Raw genomic sequence first — 15,958 nt, 5'->3', positions numbered from 1 at the left:
AGGTTGAATGCATGTTGGTGGCACTGGGTTTGATCCCTAGTACCACATGGGCCCTTAAGCTCTACTAGGTATGTGCACACACATCCCCATCCCCCACCATTTTTTTAGTCTTGGGCCAAGGCCAGAATGATACTACAGGGGATAGAATGCTTGCCTTACACACCTGTGGGTGGTCCCCAGCACTACAATGTGATTTGTGGAGGCCTGCGAGGAGTGATCCTAACTGCAGAGGCAGGAGTAAAATCTAACCTTTGTTGGGTGTGCCCACTCCCCAGCAAAAAAACACAAACAAAAAAATCTCAGGCCAGGAGTGATAAAGTATAGAGAGCATGCCTCATAAGTGAGAGGCTCAAGGGTTGATTCCTGGCACTGGAGAGAAGGAAAAAAAAAAAAGGCTAAGATCAGCGGAGAGTGAAAAACTGCAAAGCTCTTATGAGCGGCTGTCTGTCAGTAAGAGAGTGGTTGGCTAAAGTTCATCTGACAAGCTGGACTTCAATGTCCACCCTGGCCCCGGGCTTACATCAGGGTGTTAGACTGCAGCAGGCTCTCAGGCCGGCCCAAAGGGGACTTGGGGCTCTGGAGTCCGTGAATGGAATTCCACAGATGAATCTTCCGGTGGAGTTTAAGCTGCTTTTTAAGTTCCTTGACTTCTGCTTTACGCTGTTTCTTCTCAGCTCTCAATTTTTGCTTTTCTGCCTTAAGAAAGTTCTTGTCAACTTGTTTCTGGAGCCTGTGAGAGGATAAATCCAAGTGTTAAAACAGTTTAGCTTGCAAATAAATCTTACCACGTTTTGACACACTTGTAGCTTCCATGAGTCTTGGCTTCTAGTTTCTGTCTCTCTTTAGCTCTCACATTTCATTACTTTCCCCTCCTTCACTGCACAGGAGTCAACTGGAAGTGGGAAGGAACTACAGAGGCTGTTTGCAGTTTTTGTGATTCACATTCTGTTACCAGAACCAAGAAACCAACCAACCCGATGAGATAGTTTCACCTGGCTTGTTCCAGGGCGGCAGGCAAACGAGGAGCAGAGAACTTGGAGTGAGAGAAGAGTTCAGATGAACCCGCCACGGGTCTCCGCAACTTCAGCAGGATGTGGTTAGTGTCGTGGGCGTATGGCCCGGATTCACAATCTTCGCAGATATTGTAGGACGGGCACAGACTAAGAGGAAAAGCAGAGAGCAATGGCAAGTACTGAGGGAGAGGAATATGAGACTTCCGTATTTCCTCTATTACCAGGCAAGGCTATAACCTAAGCATGCCACGTGACCATACAGGTCTCAATTTTCTTCATTAATAAAATGAGGGTAAGACTTCACGTATTTTGCCGCCCAGAGATGAACCGAGAGCCGCGGCACGAGAAGCAGAGCCTCCGTGCCTATTGACTGTGATCCTGAGGTCTCCTAACCCATTTTGGCACCAGAGCGGATGCTTGAGCCATGCATTTTGACTGTGAACTGAGCTACAACCTCGTGCAGCCCGGGGAGGGATTTTTTTCCCCCTCCACCCCATTTTTCTGAGCGAAAATGGCGGCAGCGGCAGCAGCCACGCGGTGAGAGCCACCCTCTAAGACGCCTCCACCAGGAGGTAGGACTTTCTTTAGTGACGTAGCCTGTAGGTGGTCCTGGGAGGGGGGGGCGTTCCCGGCGCGCCTTCCGCCCAGAGATGAACCGAGAGCCACGGCATGAGAAGCAGAGCCTCCGCGCCTATTGACTGTGATCCTGAGGTCTCCTAACCCATTTTGGCACCAGAGCGGATTCTTGCAGCCATCCATTTTGACTGTGATCTGAGCTAAAATATTAGAAACCCAAAACTGCGCGGCCGCTATTGCGGCCGCGTGGACTCAAAGTCTTCACTCTTATAATGAAGAGAAATTATTAGATGATGCCTATTCAGCAGGCCTGATTGTTGGGGAAAATTTCCAATCAATAATAGTGAGTTCTGTATGGAAATATGAATATATATAGAGAATAATCGGAATATCATTAGCTACTTAGATGGGGGGTGGGGTGGGGAGGGGGTGTATTGGGGTTCTTGGTGGTGGAACGGGTGCACTGGTGAAGGGATGGTGGTTTAATCAGTATTTGACTGTGACTTAAACCTGAAAGCTTTGTATTTTTTTTTTGTTTTCACGGTGGTTCAATAAAATATTTCTTTAAAAAAAAAATAAATAAAAAATAAAATAAAAATAAAATACTGTAATCCCAGAGCCTGTTTCAGCTGGTTTCAGCTGCTCCCTAATATACACTTTGTTCTTTTCAATGATTACTTCGTTACACTCTGCCAATCATTTTTGTGATCACCCTTCCTGGCAAAATTTCAAAGCCAAGAATCTCGTTTTACACAGTAAACAAACAAAATTAGACCCCAAAAAAAAAAAAAAAAGACAACGTATTTTGATGTTGAAGGACAATCAACAATACAAAGTCAGCTAGAAAAGTATCTGGAGGGGGCGGCAGAGTGACAGTACAGTGGATAAGGCACTTGCCTTGTAGGCAGCCAAGGCAGGCTTGATCCCCTGCATGGCTTCCCCAGGTCCTGGGAGGATGATCCCTGTGCACAGTGCCAGGAGTAAGCCCCGACTGAGCATAAAACAAAACCATCTGGAATAGGGAGGCAATCCTTGGTGATCTCATTTGGGTTTAGGGAATGTGATTTTTGTCTGGTTCTGTTAACCCAAATGCATATCTGAGCAGAACAGTCTCAATCCTTACCCCTCAGTCAGTTAACTTTCCTCACATGAGTGCAGAGCAGCCTGCTTATAATCAAAAACTGCTACATCTAGTGCTCAGAGCTGGAGCATACCTGATTTCCCTTTACCTGCCAGAATTCCAAAGACACCGCTTTAAGTTCTATCAAATTTATTCTCAAGGAACTTGCTTACCTGCACTGGTAGCGCACCCCAATGATCCCTGTTTGGCAATTACTGCAAATAATATGCCACTGGAACTGATTTTCCGGCAAAAAAAGTGCTTCTTCTGACCCAGGTACTGAGACTTCTGAGGTACAGGAACCCGGTGATGGGTTTTGGAGGGTCAGCTTCTCATGTAATTTCTGTTCAAGTTTCTCAACCGTTTCTTTAACGACCTGCTCTCTAAACTAGAATACAAAGTAAAAGGGGGCGAAAGAGGGAGGGAAATCCTCAGATTATTTTTAGATAAAAAGGCATACAGATATTCAAAGGCTACCAAACAAACAAACAGAAATAGCCAAATTCCCACCAAAGCTACAATGATGAGGACTAAGAAATCCTTTTGATAAGTAAATTTGAACTTCTTTCAAATACCTAGAGCTACTGAAAACTGCTCCAGTCTGAACTTCTTTCTTCTTAAGCATAATGATCTGTCCCTCTCCTTGCATCTTTAGAATTATACTTCGTCTTTTTCAGGTATCTCATCGCAGAAGTTAGGGCTTTTGTGCCTAGGACTGCTCTAGTTGATGTTCTATTTCTTCCACCTGTGCCAACATTAATGCTAAAACCCAAGTCCAAGAAAACACTTACTGTCTCCAGATAGCTTGTGAACCAGTCGGGGGGCTTGTTGTGGGGCTGGTCTGCATCACAGGGAGCAGGTGGTAACTGCTATGAAAAAACACAATCAGAGACCCTAAAGGTTACTTTCTTTTTTTTTTTAAAAGAACAGGCATAATATTTATTTATTTAGCTTTTTTGGTCACACCCGGTGATGCTCAGGGGTTATTCCTGGTGGTGCACATGCACAGGGTACCATAAGGGATGCCAGAGATCGAACCCGGGTCAGCTGCATGCAAGGTAAACACCCTACCCACTGTCCTATCACTCCAGCCCCAAGGTAACTTTTTCTATTTAAAATATTTTCCTGGGGCCAGAGAGATAGTTTAATGGTTAAGGTGCTAGCTCTTGCATGCAGACGACTCAGGTTCAATCCCAGCATCCCATATGGCCCCCTGAACCCTACCAGGAGTGATTCCTGAGTGCAGAGCCAAGAGTAAGCCCTGAGCACCACCAGGTATGCCCTACTCTCCAAAATTTACTTTCCTCGGGGCTGGAGCTATAGCACAGCGTGTAGGGCGTTTGCCTTGCACGCGGCGGACCCGGGTTCGATTCCCAGCATCCCATATGGTCCCCTGAGCACCGCCAGGAGTAATTCCTGAGTGGAGATCCAGGAGTAACCCCTGAGCATGGCTGGGTGTGACCCAAAAAGCTAAAATAAAATGTTAAAAAAATTAATTTACTTTCCTTAAGTGCATTACTCTGAAGTTTCTTTTGTCAAATGATACAAACAACTTTTAAAAACAGCTTAAATATAGAGAGGTAAGGGAAAACAAAGTCTATCACCCGACTTGCTCCCTCTTTTCAGAATAACCACTAGTTTCCAAAGTCAAACATAGGCTTCCACTTTAAGCCCGTGTTCTCCCTTGAACATGTATTTTGCTTGCTTGTCTGTTTTCTTGCCTGCCTATTTCCACTCTGGAAATACCTGTGTTCTTTCTCAAACATGTACTTTTCCCTTTCTCACCCTTTACATCTTTCAAGTAAGTCTAAAAATTTTTTTGCTTCACTAAAAAGAAAAAATAAATAAATAAATAAATAAAAGTCAAACATAGAAAGAACCAAAGAAATAGTACTGTGGAAAGGGCATTTGCCTTGCACACAGCTGACTTGGGTTTGATCCCCGCACCCCAAATAGTCCCCTGTGTATTACCCCTGAGGAGTAATTCCTGAGTGCAGAGTCTGGAGAAAGGTATGAGCACTGGCAGGTATAATCCCAAAACAGAGTAAAAGTCAAACATAGAGAAAGTCACGATAACTCCAAATCTTTGATGAATAGCTTAAAGCTTAGGCCAAAGACAATATACATAAAATTTTAAAAATTGGGCCTGGAGGAACGGCACAGGGGCTGAGAGAGCTGCCATGCAAGCGTATATATGGTCACAAGTTCAAATCCCTGGTGATCCTGGTGCTACAAGGGATTTCTGGTTGTTAGATGTGGGTGAGCATCACGCAAAGGGGTGTCCCTCCTGGCAAGCACCACAACTAAAATGTTCAAGGAGCAGGGCTAGAAGAGTGCACCTCTGATGACTATATGCACAAGCATGGTAACCTTGTCCCTCCCTGGCAAGCACCACAGCCAGGTGTGTGTGCCACTCCTAGTCATCACTGCAACAACAACGAAGAGGGGAAGGAGCGGTGAAAAGAAAAAAACAAAATTGAGTTGGGGGCCTGGAGGTCTAGAGCACAGTGCACAACCAGGAGGACAGAGTTGGGAGTAAGCCCTAAACTGTGCTGGGTGGGACCCAAAAACAAAAAAGCAAACAAAAGCCAGAAAGACAGTTCAGGGTGTTAACACAATCCTTCCCACTGACAGGCTAAAATCCCTGGCACCATATATGGTCCCCTGAGCACCATCTGGGTGACTCCTGCAGGCAGAGACAGAAATAACCCTGGGGCATCTTTAGATATGACCCACGTGCCTACCCCTACCCATTCATACTCATCTCCACCCCCTCCTCCCCTGACCCCACAAGAAAAAAGAAAAATTGCAGATACGTTTTCTATTCCCTTCATACCTGTTCTGCAGGACCCTCTGGTTTCTTCATGTCTGATCCCAAGACTCTCACTAGTGAAGAATAATGGGCAAGTGGCTTCTTTCCTGTTCTTGAAACTGGTCGTTTTTCTATTGTAACTGGGGGTAGGGTGTCATCGAGAACATGGTAGCCTTCATGGACTTGCATCTGCAGCTGGTTTCCCTGTTTGACTGCCATCTGAGAGCAAACATTATGATATAAAATCAGGCTTCTCCTTCCCTAAGCAAATTTCAGACACTTAAACAGAACAGTGGTTAGACGGGGGAGAAATAGCTCAAAAGGCTAGAGGCTCGAGCTTAGGTTGATTCGCAGGACTGCATGGTCACTGGAGCACTGTAAGGGAGCAATTCTGCAGCTGAGCACCTCGCTGGGATAGCCCTGTCCCAAGCATGAATGGGTACGGTCCTAAAACCAAAAACCGGGCTGATAATGGGCTCGGGCTTATAAGCTTTTGATTCTGGATGTGTTATCTCCCAAGCACTACCAGGAGCAACCTTGAGGCGAAGCTGGGAGCACTGTCAGGTGTGGCCTCAAAACCAAAAACAACCCCCCAATCACATACACACACAAACCCAACGAAGCAATCAAATTAAAACAAACCCAGAGTGCTGGAAATGATCAGGATTTGTGTTTTGTTAAGTAATTCTTTGGCAATAATGTTACCTAGGAAGGTTATTACTGCAGTTGTCAGGTGAGATGTTTCCATGAACTGGGTTACCATTTTGTTGTTGTCTGGGCCACACAAGGCTGTGTTCAGGGAATACGCATGGCCCTCTGGTCACAGACCACTTTTGGTGGTGCCCTGGGGAATCATATGCGGTGCTAGGGATCAAACCAGAGCTGACTGCATCCTAGACAAGTACCTTAAAATCCCTACTATCTCTCCAGTACCCACATATAATATACACAAATATGTGTATATAAAAAATTGGGGCCGGAGCAATAGCACAGTGGGTAGGGTGTTTGCTTTACACACAGCTGATCTGGGTTTGATTCCTGGCACCACATATGGTCCTCTGAAAACCACCAGGAATGATGCCGAAGTGAGGAGCTAGGAGTAAGCCATGAGCACTGCCGGTATGGCCCCCAAACAAGCAAAAATAATATATACACTGTTTGAAATATAATTATTTAATGAAAATGAACATGCAAGTTTACTGAAGAGTCAGAAATATCTGGTAGAGAAAAACAAGTAAAAGATACTAATAGAGAACAAACTAATTTGGAATGATTATGGAAGGCCTGGACTGGAGCAATAGCACAGTGGGTAGGGCGTTTGCCTTGCACACGGCAGACCCAGGTTTGATTCCTCTGTCCCTCTCAAAGAGCCCGGCAACTACCGAGAGTATCCTGCCCCCACAGCAGAGCCTGGCAAGCTACCTGTAGCGTATTCGGTATGCCAAAAACAGTAACAACAAGTTTCACAATGAAGACATTACTGGTGCCTGCTTGAGCAAACTGATGAACAACCAGATGACAGTGCGACAAGACAGCGCTATGGGAAGGCCAGTGAGGCTGGTAAGTTATAAGCAAATGGAGTATGGAACAGGATGTAATATGGAAGAGGTAGATAAAATCATATTCTGATGATCCTTATACATTATATTATAAAGGATTTGAGAATGTCACTATGGAGAAAAAAATTTGCATTATTAGAACTGCAAGAGCTTTTTTCCTGTCTTTTTTTTGTTTTGGAGCCATACCTGGCAATGTTCAGGGGTCATTCCTGGTGAGTTTGGGGGACCATATGGGATGCTGGGGATCAAACCTGGGTTGGCTGCATACAAGGCAAGCGCCCTACCTGCTTTACTATCGCACTAGCCCCAATTTAAAATTTTTAAACCTTTATTATTTTTGGACACACCTACTGCTCATGAGAGACCACTAGTGGTGCTCTGGGCATCACAGCACCAAGAGTTTGAACCAAGGTCTGTGAGATACCAGGTAAATGCCTGTACTATGTCTCCAGTCAAAATCTGCCCTTCTTTAAACCAAAAGTGATTACGGGGACCAAGAGATAGGACGAAGGTTAAGGCATTTGGCTCCATGCACTCAGCCAATCCCAGTTAATCCACATGTATGTTCCAGCAGAAGTCCCTCTTGGTCACAGAGAGAGGTGGCTCCAACTTCCGCACCCACCCTATCCCAATAAAAGCACTGTAGCACTGTCATCCCGTTGTTCATCGATTATCTCTAGCGGGCACCAGTAGTGTCTCCAATGTGAGACTTGTGTTACTGTTTTTGGCATATTGAATATGCCACGGGGAGCTTGACAGGGTCTGCCGTGTGGGTGAGATAAAAAAAAAAAGGAAAAAAGTATTCAAAAGTGATTATTATGGAAACATTCAGTCTTAGGCTGGATGTACATTTAAGAGTCAACCTTTGAGGGGCTGGAGTGATAGTACAGCAGGTAGGGTGTTTGCCTTGCACGCAGCTGACCCAGATTTGATTCCCAGCATCCCATATGGTCCTGAGTACCGCCAGGAGTAATTCCTGAGTGCAGAGCCAGGAGTAACTCTTGTGCATCACCGAGTGTCACCCAAAAAGCCAAAAAAAAAAAAAAAAAAAGTCAACCTTCGAGTAATGAAACAAGTGGGTATACCTAAAAAAGCAATCCCAAGAAATGCTCTATAACGAAGACTGTAACTAAAACGACTACATCTTCCGTTCCCTAACCCCTTACTATGTAATATTCCATGGGGAACAAGGTGGAGGAAAAGAAAATGAAAAAATATGAACCAAGAAGCATCATTCCAGAGATTTCCCCTCTACTCACCACCGCCAGTTTTAAATGCCAGGACAAATAATGATACCCTGCATAAGATAAATACTTAGTAACTTAAACATTTTTCAAAAATAAGATAAAATAACCATTACCTTCAGTGCTTCTTCATATTCTCCTGAAAGGACACAAAAATACATACTGTTATACTTCTTCACCAGTCACGAGATTGTACTTACAGTCAATCCTACTTTTTTGGTTTATGGGCCACATGAAAGTGCTCAGGCTTACCCCTGGTTCTCTGCAAGAACCACCCCTGGTTGTGCTTGGGGACCATATGCGGTGTCAGAAATTGAAATGTGGCTGGACAAGTGCAGGCAGTTAAGTAACTTAACTCCTATACTACCTCTCTTCCCTTAATTCTAACATTTAAGATATTCCTAGCTTACTATACATCCATATACATGTTTGTTTCTGCATCATATTTAGCAGTACTCAGGTCTGGGTTACGTGTCAGGCTAGCTCTAGCTCTCAAAAAATCCTATATGTAAACAGCTACTACCTTTCTGCTCATAAATTTTCATATTCTCTCTCTCTCCCTCTCTTACTTAGGGCTTACTTCTGGTTTTGTGCTCAGGGATTACTCCTGGCAGAGATCAGGGATCAGACAGGGTGCTGGGGACTGAACCCTGGGTTGTTTGTGTGCAAAGCAAATGCCCTACCAACTGTAGTATCATTCAGGCCTTTTTCTTCATTCTTTTGTTAAATGAAAACTATTACAACTCAGTTTTCCCTCTTATGTCCCTTTCCTTTTAGCTACTGGAATTTATGAGACATCAACTGTGAAGTTATGAGACATCAACTCTGTTCCCTCATAATAGGTTTAGTAAAAGCTCATAAATCTTGAAGGAAGTTTATGAATAGTGCTAATATTGTCCTTCACAGCTGGTTAAAATCAGCTTTTGGGGACTAATATAATACTATTCTGGGGTGGGGATGTAGTGCAGCTGAAAAGCACTCGTATTACATGTGTAAAGTCTTGGATTTTAGTCTCAGCACCACAAAAACAAAGTAAAACATAAATTCAACAAGGTTTCTATGGGAAAATGTACTCCAATCTCAGGACAACTAAAATTTCTTACAAATGAGATCTTGGAATATCATTTAAAGTTGCTATAACCTATGCATCAAGTCAGGGGGACAAATGTGTCATCAAAATACCTTAAATTTAGAGCCATTTTATTTGCAGAAGATTGGCATCTTATGTAGAAGAAAACTGCCCAAGAAAGTTATTCTTTTGATCTATCCAGGTACCACCCTAAATAATTACTATATAATAAAACTGCTATGTCACTAATGCCATTAACAGTATCAAACTACTGTACACCAAATTCTACCACTCCAAAATGAACACAATAGCAAGGCTGGCACACAACTGGAAATGTATGTATCCATGAGCAGCTTAAGGCTTACTCTGGCTCTGCACTTGCTCAGGTCGGCCACGTGCAAGCCAAATACCCTACCTGCTGTACCGTCATTCCGGCCCCAGCTTAAGGCTTTTATTTTATTTATTTTTTTTATTTTTTGGGGGTTTTGGGGTCATACCCGGCGATGCACAGGGGTTACTTCTGGCTCATGCACTCAGGAATTACTCCTGGCAGTGCTCGGGGGACCATATGGGATGCTGGGAATCGAACCTGGGTCAGCCTCGTGCAAGGCAAACGCCCTACCCGCTGTGCTATTGCTCCAGCCCCCTCAGCTTAAGGCTTCTAAATAAAGCTGAGTAGGGGCTGGGGGAGTGGCTCAGAGGGCTGGAATGCAAGCTCTGTATGTGGAGGGTTAGATCACTGACACTATATGATTTACCAAGTACAATGCCTTGGCACTGTTTGGGGTGGCCCAAAGCTTTGCAGATTTTCTCAGGGACTCACCTTGACTGTTGATGGAAACCTGTGAAAAGGGGAAAAAAATAGTGAAGATAAATTTCTCATCAATTGAACATATCCACTACTAGGATCAGTCTTGCAGAATAGATGCAAAATCAAGACAGGGGTTCAGCTTTTCCTCATCAACTGGCTGTGAATAATTAGGATTTTTTTTTTGTTTAACTACCACTGTTTCTGGTACATAAGAGGGAGCTATATACTCACACATATGTATATACATGTGTATGCATATATGTGTATATATCCAGGCCACGACATGCAAGCTTTTGGGCAGATTTCCTCTCTCTGTGCCTCTGTAACCTCATGGGTTAAACAGATTATCAAGTATCTAATGGAGTATCCCTGGTACAAGGATACTACAATTAATAATAAAGATTTGACTTCATTTGTATTATTATAAACCATTGCTTTAAAACTGTTTCACCAGATTCTCTTCTTCAATGCTTCTATTTTAAGAAACAGATGATCTAAACTGCAACCACTGAACTTTGTAACATGCCTGTCACAGTGGCAGTCGGGGCGGGAGGATGGGGGCGGATATGGAGTATGGGAACACTGGTAGAGGGAAACTGACACTGGTGGTGGGACCGGTTCTAATATATTATATGCCTAATACTCAACTATCAATAACTTTATGAATCAAGGTTCTCTAAAAAAAAATTTATCTTTTTTTCGGGGGGGGGGGTATTTACACCCAGCAATGCTCAGGGCTTCACTCCAGGCTCTGCACTAAGGAATCACTTTGGGCAATGCTTAGGGTACAAAATGGGATGCCAGGGGCTGGAGCGATAGCACAGCGGGTAGGGCGTTTGCCTTGCACGCGGCCGACCCATGTTCGATTCCCAGCATCCCATCATCCCAGCATCCCAACATCCCAGCACTGCCAGGGGTAATTCCTGAGTGTAGAGCCAGGAGTGACCCCTGTGCATCGCCAGGTCTGACTTAAAAAGCAATAAATAAATAAACAAATAAATAAGAAAAAATAGAGATGTCATGTCAGATTCCACATGCCGACTTAAAACACAATTATTAATTACATTTAAAACATCACACAAAAAGAGAGAAATACTATTCTGAGTTTAACTTTTTTTTTTTTTGGCTTTTGGGAGGCCATATCTAGTGATGCTCAGGAGTTATTCCCGGCTATGCACTCAGGAATCACTACTGGCAGGCTAGGGGGACCATACGGAATGCTGGGGATAGACTCTGGGTCGGCCACATGCAAACCCCAACCCACTGTACTATTACTATTACCCACTGTACTATTACTATCCAGCCCCAAGAATTCATCATTTTTGAGAAATAAAATCCCTATTCTGGGAATCTGGCAATAGGTTTCATAATATACTTTACCTCTTCATTTTCCTCATCCAGGTATTTTATTTGTATAGTGTTCAGATCAAATGAAACTTTTACCTGTAATTATAGGATCAAGATATCAAAAATGTAGAAGTAGTAGAAACCCAGAAGACATGAAAGAATGAGTATATTTCACTACCAAAAAAATTATAAACACTTATATGGTTAAAAACAATACAAGAGTACCATATACAAAGTCAAAAGACTGCAATTATATTTGCAACCATTGCTCTTGTAAACATATTACATTACCAAAAAAATATTTTAAAAATTGAAGCCACAACAAATCTGAAAACACAAAAGCATCGGCATGGGGCCAGAGAGAGTAGAGCAGGATGGGCATTTGCCTTGCAAGTAGCTGATCTGGGTTAAATTCCTGGCACTACATAGGGTTTCCTGAGCCCCACCAGGAAATGATCCCCAAGCAGAGCCAGGAGTAAGGCCTGAACACTGCTAGGTGTGCCCCCGACCCCCCAAAAAATTTTAAAATCTTGGACACTTTGGTGGCAGTGGGTGTCCAGTAACTTTGCATATACTATAGCCAGTAACTTTGTAACATACTATAGCCACTTTACCTAAACTATAATTAAAAAAAAAAAAAAGACTTGGTTAACAACATATATGGCTGTTGACATTTACTTTGTTATGTATGGATGGGCTGGAGCCATAGCAGAGCAGATAGAGCGTTTGCCTTGCACACGGCCCACCAGGGTTCCATTCCTCCATTCCTCTTGGGGAGTCTGGCAAGCTAGAGAGTATCCTGCTCGCACAGCAGAGCCTGGCAAGCTACCCATGGAGTATTCGATATGCCAAAAAAGTAACAATGTCTTACAATGGAGACGTGACTGGTGCCCACTCGAGCAAATTGATGAACAACGAGATGACAGTGCTACAGTGCTACATATGGATAATTTTACTTCCAAAAATGACAGTTGCTCTTTTTTATACTTTAAAGTAAACATCCCCCCATACAAGGCAAGCTGTCAGTTCTTTCAACTACTAGGTTTTGGGGTAGCTCAGTGACAGGAGGCCTGCCTTGCAGGCTTGAGATCTTGAGTTTAACTTGTGGCTTCATCCCACATACTCTAGAGTAACCCCACAACACAGCTGTTTGGGATCCCTGGCACAACAATAAAGGGTGCCATTTCTGGAAAGCACAGCCATGTGTGCAAACTCCGGTCATCACAGCAACAAAGGGAATGGAGGGGGAAAATAAGAAAATGTATAAAGACATACTAGGGAAAGATAACTTTTTCCCCACATAATCTGACAAACTCTTTGGATAACCACTGCGGAACATCCCTTCATCATCTTTCCTTTTTAGTTACCACCATTAGATGTAACTAGGTGAAACAGTTTTTACCAAAGAATTTCTCTAGATAAACACTGGAAGTAAAACATTTACTGATGCAAATCAAACAAATCCAGAAGAGTACAAAGGGCAAACCAAGAGGTGGACAAGAATTAACAACAACAACAAAATAACTTGATGGTGAGTTGCTTTCTAAGCATCTATAGGAATGATTTACTGTTCAACTCAGCTTCTCACCTCTAACGTTAGGGGTGAGATAAAATGATTTCTTTTTTTTTTTTTTTTGCTTTTTGGGTCACACCCGGTGATGTTCAGGGGTTAGTCCTGGCTCTGCACTCAGGAATTACCCCTGGCAGCGCTCAGGGGACCATATGGGATGCTGGGAATCGTAGCTGGATCGGCTGCGTGCAAGGCAAATGCCCTACCCGCCGTGCTATGGATCCAACCTCTAAAATGATTTTTACTCCTCAAAACTCTAATTTTGTAGTTGTTCACAAATCACACTAATGGAACAGCTCTTAAAAGAGCGGCCTGAGAGGGTCCATACCAACTCATTGCGCAGACTGTTTACAAGATTAATAAGCTTTCTGAGCCCTATCTCACTCAAAAGTTTTCCCTTCCTAGGTTCTTCAAAAAGGAATTAGTTGGTACCCTTCCTTAGGTCATATCTCCTATTATGAATACTCTAACCCCTGGTCAAACACTTCCAAAGGATCCAGAAATGGTAAATATGACAAGCTGTACAGCTATGAAACCAAAATAACTGTATTTGGAAAACATATGCTTAAGAAGTAAAAAAACGAAACAAAGTAACACTCACCATAGCTTCAACATCAGCCCAAGTTGTAATTTCTGGGTCAGAAACCAGAAAGCTTTGAGTTTTACTTTTAGAGTAATCATATTTGGAGTAACCAGTGGTTCCATGCTGGGCAGCTAGAGCTGACTGGGCGGGTGAGACACAGTAACCTTTTGTTATATTTAAAGTAACCTGTGGTTCCATGTTGTGTGTTGTGGGGCTAAAATAGAAAGCATAGGTGAGAGAGAGAAAACATGTTAGAAAGGACACCATACATTGTATAAATACTCATTCAATACTGACAAGGGCCTATGATGGGCAAGGTGGTGATAACGACCCAGGTTCCATCCCATATGGTCCCTGAAGCCTGCCAGGAGTAATTCCTAAGTGCACTGACGGGATGACCCTAAACCCCAAAATAAATTTTAAAAATGGGCACGGTTTGGTGGACACAGTAGTGAATGAAATAATGATGCTCTTGCTTTTATAAATATACCATATAGGGGCCGGGAGGGTAGTACAGGGGGTAAGGTGCTTGTCTTGCATGCTGCTTAACCCTGAGCCTGCCAGGGGTGATCCCAGAGCACAGAGCCAGGAGTAAGCTCTGAGCACAGAGCCAGAAGTAAGTCCTGAGCACAGCCAGGTGTGGCCCAAAAAACAATTTAAAAACGGTCAAACAAAGTATAACACATAAAGATTTATAATTCAGCTACATGAAAATTTTTGTGGGGAAGGTGTCTGGGCTACACCCAGCTGTGCTCCTGGCTCTGTGCTCAGGAATCACTCTTAGTGGAGTTTGGGGAATGTATGCAGTGCTGGGAATTGAACTCAGGTCAGGTAAACCCAAGTCAAGCACCATACCCGCTGTATGATTCTATGGCCCATACAACATTCCTTTATTATTAAGTGTGCGTGTGTGCTGGGGACTGAAGTCAGAGTCTCACATCTCCAAGGCAAACCCTCTAGTGCTGAGCTATATCTCTCGCCACCCAAATTCCCCAAGCAGTGCTTGGTACAGAATGTACAGAGCAAGCAATCCAGTCCCCCAAAGCTTATTTTTTTTTTTTTGGTTTTTGGGTCACACCTGGCGATGCACAGGGGTTACTCCTGGCTCTGCACTCAGGAATTACTCCTGGCGGTGCTCAGGGGACCATATGGGATGCTGGGATTTGAACCCGGGTCGGCCGCGTGCAAGGCAAACGCCCTACCCGCTATGCTATCACTCCAGCCCCTCAAAGCTTATTTTTCTAACTTGAACATGACACGCGGCAATTTTCTTGAAAAAGCAGCCCTTTCCTGAAGTGAGTAACTCTGGCCTTCTATTCGGTCAATTGAAAAAGTAAAAAATGATTCACACCACAGAGTCAACAACGCTGAAAACAAGAGATCCAAACCACAACAACCAAACTTTTTTTTTTTTCTTTTTTGGGTCACACCTGGCGATGCACAGGGGTTACTCCTGGCTCTGCACTCAGGAATTACTCCTGGCCGTGCTCAGGGGACCATATGGGATGCTGGGATTTGAACCCGGGTCGGCCGCGTGCAAGGCAAACGCCCTACCCGCTGTGCTCTCTCTCCAGCCCCAACAACCAAACTTTAAATATGCCTGATCTTGGTCAAGGTGGCAGGCTGGGATGGGGGAACCTGAGAAGCCTGGTGGAGGGAAGGAGATACTGGTGGTGGGATTGGTGCTAGAACATGGTTATGTCTAAAGCCCAACTCGGGGAGCTGGAGTGATAGCACAGCGGGTAGGGCGTTTGCCTTGCACGCGGCCGACCCGGGTTCAAATCCCAGCATCCCATATGGTCCCCTGAGCACTGCCAGGAGTAATTTCCTGAGTGCAGAGCCAGGAGTAACCCCTGTGCATCGCCAGGTGTGTCCCAAAAACCAAAAAAAAATAAAATAAAATAAAATAAAGCCCAACTCGGAACAACTTTGTACATCATAGGGTTTTAATTTTTAAAAATGTACCGTAAAAATGTAATACAAAATAAAATAAAAACTAGGGGCCAAAACAATAGCCAAAACCCACACAGGGTTCTTCTGGGGAACAAACCCAGGACCTCACACATGCCAAGAAACTGCTTTAGTGCTGAGCTACAGCCCTGGTCAGTATTTTCCCCCCCTTTACAGAGAATTTCAAACATACAAACAAAATGAAAGTAATGGGTATCAGACTGTAACAATCAGTTCAAGATAAATTTCATTTAATCCATACCTCTGCAACTCCTATAAGGAGAGTAACCGGTCAACTGTTTTA

The 15,958-nt window shown here is 43.8% G+C and overlaps 1 protein-coding gene across 3 annotated transcripts in view; it reads right to left on the bottom strand.

Moving 5' to 3' along the window:
* NBR1 (NBR1 autophagy cargo receptor) overlaps positions 1–15,958 on the bottom strand; it is a 38,779-nt gene that overhangs the window by 17,819 nt on the left and 5,002 nt on the right. For 2 of the 3 annotated variants that reach the window (XM_055133211.1, XM_055133212.1), the window contains exons 2-10: positions 13,723–13,918; positions 11,585–11,647; positions 10,217–10,235; positions 8,441–8,463; positions 5,546–5,740; positions 3,501–3,578; positions 2,883–3,097; positions 993–1,160; positions 521–730 (exon numbers count right to left, since the gene is read on the bottom strand). In XM_055133211.1, coding sequence (XP_054989186.1) covers positions 521–730; positions 993–1,160; positions 2,883–3,097; positions 3,501–3,578; positions 5,546–5,740; positions 8,441–8,463; positions 10,217–10,235; positions 11,585–11,647; positions 13,723–13,902 — 1,151 coding nt within the window. In that variant the 5' untranslated portion in view covers positions 13,903–13,918. Of the gene's footprint in view, positions 1–520; positions 731–992; positions 1,161–2,882; positions 3,098–3,500; positions 3,579–5,545; positions 5,741–8,440; positions 8,464–10,216; positions 10,236–11,584; positions 11,648–13,722; positions 13,919–15,958 lie in introns of those variants that run through there. The other variant, XM_055133213.1, reaches the window with a different exon arrangement.

Source organism: Sorex araneus, chromosome 3, assembly GCF_027595985.1.
Source record: "Sorex araneus isolate mSorAra2 chromosome 3, mSorAra2.pri, whole genome shotgun sequence".
Taxonomy (NCBI): domain Eukaryota; kingdom Metazoa; phylum Chordata; class Mammalia; order Eulipotyphla; family Soricidae; genus Sorex; species Sorex araneus.
The sequence above is the reverse complement of the archived record's forward strand: the minus strand, read 5'-3'. Positions and strand labels throughout refer to the sequence as shown.